Source organism: Chiloscyllium plagiosum, chromosome 10 (genome assembly GCF_004010195.1).
Source record: "Chiloscyllium plagiosum isolate BGI_BamShark_2017 chromosome 10, ASM401019v2, whole genome shotgun sequence".
Taxonomy (NCBI): Eukaryota; Metazoa; Chordata; class Chondrichthyes; order Orectolobiformes; family Hemiscylliidae; genus Chiloscyllium; species Chiloscyllium plagiosum.
The window spans coordinates 5,820,570-5,823,923 of NC_057719.1; the positions used below are offsets into that span (position 1 = coordinate 5,820,570).

At 42.1% G+C, this 3,354-nt stretch overlaps 1 protein-coding gene across 2 annotated transcripts in view; it reads left to right on the forward strand.

Moving 5' to 3' along the window:
* Positions 1 to 3,354, forward strand: part of ttc7b (tetratricopeptide repeat domain 7B) — a 355,708-nt gene that overhangs the window by 104,047 nt on the left and 248,307 nt on the right. For both annotated transcript variants that reach the window (XM_043696948.1, XM_043696949.1), the window contains exon 6: positions 862 to 940. In XM_043696948.1, the coding sequence (XP_043552883.1) occupies positions 862 to 940 (79 nt within the window). The remainder of the gene's footprint in view (positions 1 to 861; positions 941 to 3,354) is intronic.

A 3,354-nucleotide genomic window follows, 5' to 3' on the forward strand; every position in this document is an offset into this window, starting at 1 on the left:
TACCTCATTTTTCCTCTGCTTATTTCCTTCTTAGTAATCCTCTGTTGCTCTTTAAAAGCTTCCCAGTCCTCAGTTTTCCCACTTATCTTTGCTATGTTATACTTTTTCTCTTTTAACTTTATATGTTTCTTAACTTCCCTCGTCAGCCACGGCCGCCCATGCCTCCTCCTGGAATCTTTCTTCCTTTTAGGAATGAACTGATCCTGCAACTTCTGCATTATGCACAGAAATATCCGCCATTGTTCCTCCACGGTCATCCCTGCTAAGGTATTGCACCATTGAACGTGTGTTTAAGCTTTTATACCTTCTGACCGATGGAAGAGTTTAGAAGAGATTATAACTGGGGTAAAAAGTGTACAATGTAGTTGCTCGAGGAGATAGCTGATTGCTGCTTTCTCAAAGGCAACTAGTGAAGAATAATAAATGCATTACTCCCAGTTGATTTATTGCTGAGTTTGAAGCTGAGTGGTCTGCCTGATTTTATTCTAATTTTTGTAATGATTTGATTTAACTGGATTCATAGGCTGTTTCAGAGAACAATTAAGAGTGAATCACGTTGGTGTGGTTCTCTAATAGGCCAGAATAGGTAAAGATGGTGAGTCACTAATAGGCCAGAATAGGTAAAGGTGGTTCAAAAACACAGCAACAGCAGGTCTGGCAGAATATGTGAGAAGAAAGCAAATTTCATGTTTTAAGTCTGGCGACTCTTCATCATTTTCATAGTTACTTGGCACCGTTACTTTCTAAGACTCCTCAGATATTGTAGTATTTTACTAATTTAAAAGTGAAATCATTTTACATATATTTCATTATTGCACGTTGTTTATCCTGCTAATTCTTCTTGTGTTGTATTCTATACAGAAATTTAACAAGAGGAGTTACTCGCTTTCGAGAAATTTTGAGGGCCGTGGAAACGAGGACCACACAGAATTTGCGGATGGTGAGTAACCAGACATGTTCCACAGTATTGGACACCATAAATAAATATGATGCCGATCTGGTACCTGCCACAGAGCTATGTACAGATTGTTTCCTCTATTAATCATTGGTTAATAGCCTGATGCTGAAATGGGCTACCTGGGCAGTATTGTCACATTCTAGCTAATTGCACTATATATCATTTTAGTCCAGAAAAGGAATTGATCCCCTATCTCCAATATTACTCCCCTCTGTAGCTGCTGGCATACAGTTCCAAGGTCATTAGCTGTCTGCTGGCGCTTTGCCCACATTGTTGTTCATCTATCAACTTGTGTGTCAACAGGCTCTGCCATGAATAACATTATAGTTGAGTCAACATGCAATTTCCAGCATGGGTCACTGGTTACTGCTGGCAGTCCATCTTCCATCCTTTATAAGTTGAACTGATTCAAAATTCTACTATCCAAACAAAACTTGCATTGATTAAAAGCAAAGTGCTATAAATTCTGGAGAACTGAAACAGAAACAGAAAATGTTGGAGGAATTCGGCAGGTGTGGTAGCATCTGTGGTGAGAGTTCATATCTCAAGTCCAATATGATTCCTTTTTGAAACTGCAGGGTGACGGGGTGGTGGTAGTGAAAAAAATACTTCCTTTTAATGCTATTGAAAGACATGGGGGAAACAAGTGGAATGAGTGGCGATGCTGTCCAGAACCAAAAGCAAAGGGAGTAGAGAAGAAATATCAGTGTAAAATAGGTGTTCGTAGCAGCAGAATCACTTGAGGGCAAACCCCTGCCAGGAGAGGGGCTTGATGTAATGAAAATGAAGGACACTGATTGAACTTATTAAATTCAATGTTGAGTTTTGAAGACTAAATGTATCTAATTAAGTGTTGCTCTATAGCTTGCATTGACCCTTGCCAGACATTTTGAACACCCTTATGATCCATTTCTCTTGCTCCCATTCCGCTTTGTCGATAAATACAGTAATTTTCTAGCCTACTTCAGTTTCAAGGAAGTCATCTTGGACCTGAAACCTTCACTTTCTTTTCCTTTGTACAGATACTGCCACATGCTGAGCTTCTGCAGCACTTTCTATATTTCATGTATATCGAGTCCTGATCATCCATTCTGTGCTTGGAGACATGCAGCATTCAGTCCAACCACACCTCATTTTATAATCTGCAATTTTCCAATCCCTCCATGACCATCCTTGTGACTTCCTTCAGCCCTACAGAATAAACTGCTGCTTGGTGGGTGTGATTTCAGTTGCTGAGCTTGGAATTCCTCTCCAAAGTTCTATTTTTCCCTCTCGCTTCCTTTAAGATGATCCTTAAAACGTGCCTCATTGAAGCTTTTGGTTGTCTGTCATAATGTGTCTCCGTAAGTGACTCTGTATTAAATTTATTCGCACAATATCCCATGAAGCACTTTGGGATATTTTAAAACATTAGAGAGGTACAAATGAATACAGGTTTTATGTTGATTTGAAATCAAGACAAGAGCCAAGCAAGGATCATTATTTTTATCTGAGAAAGACATAGAAATGTACAGCACAGAAACAGACCCTTTGGTCCAACTCATCCATGCCGACCAGTTGTCCTAACCTAATCTGGTCCCATGTAGAATTAGAATTCGAATTCCTACAGTGTGTGTCAGGGTTGTGTGTAGGTTTAGCTTAGATTTAGTTTAGATTCCCTACAGTGTGGAGACAGGCTCTTTGGCCCAACAAGACCACACCGACTCTCCAAAGAGTAACCCACCCAGACCCATTCCTCTACCCTATATTTACCCCTGACTAATGCATGGTGGCTCAGTGGTTAGCACTGCAGCCTCACAGCGCCAGGGACCCGGGTTCGATTCCAGCCTCGGGCGATTGTTTGTGTGGAGTTTGCACATTCTCTCTCTATCCGCGTGGGTTTCCTCCGGGTGCTCCAGTTTCCTCCCACAGTCCAAAAATGTGCAGTTTAGGTGACTTGGTCATGCTAAATTGCCCATAGTGTTAGGTGAAGGGGTAAATGTAGGGGAATGGGTCTGGGTGGGTTGCTCTTCGGAGGGTCGGTGTGGACTTGTTGGGCCGAAGAGCCTGTTTCCACACTGTAGGGAATCTAAACTAAATCTAAGCTAAACCTACACACAACCCTGACTATTGTGGGCAATTCAGCATGGCCAATTCACCTAACTTGCTCATCTTTGGATTGTGGGTGGAAACCAGAGCACCCGGAGGAAACCCATGCAGACATGGGGAGAATGTGCAAATTCCACACAGTCGCCTGAGGCTGGAATTGAACCCAGGTCGGTGGTGCTGTGAAGCAGCAGTGCTAATCACTGAGCCACCATGCCGCCCTACATTTGCCAGCACTTGGCCCATATCCCTCTAAACCCTTCCTGTTCATATACCCTTCCAGATGCCTTTTAAATGTTGCAATTGTACCA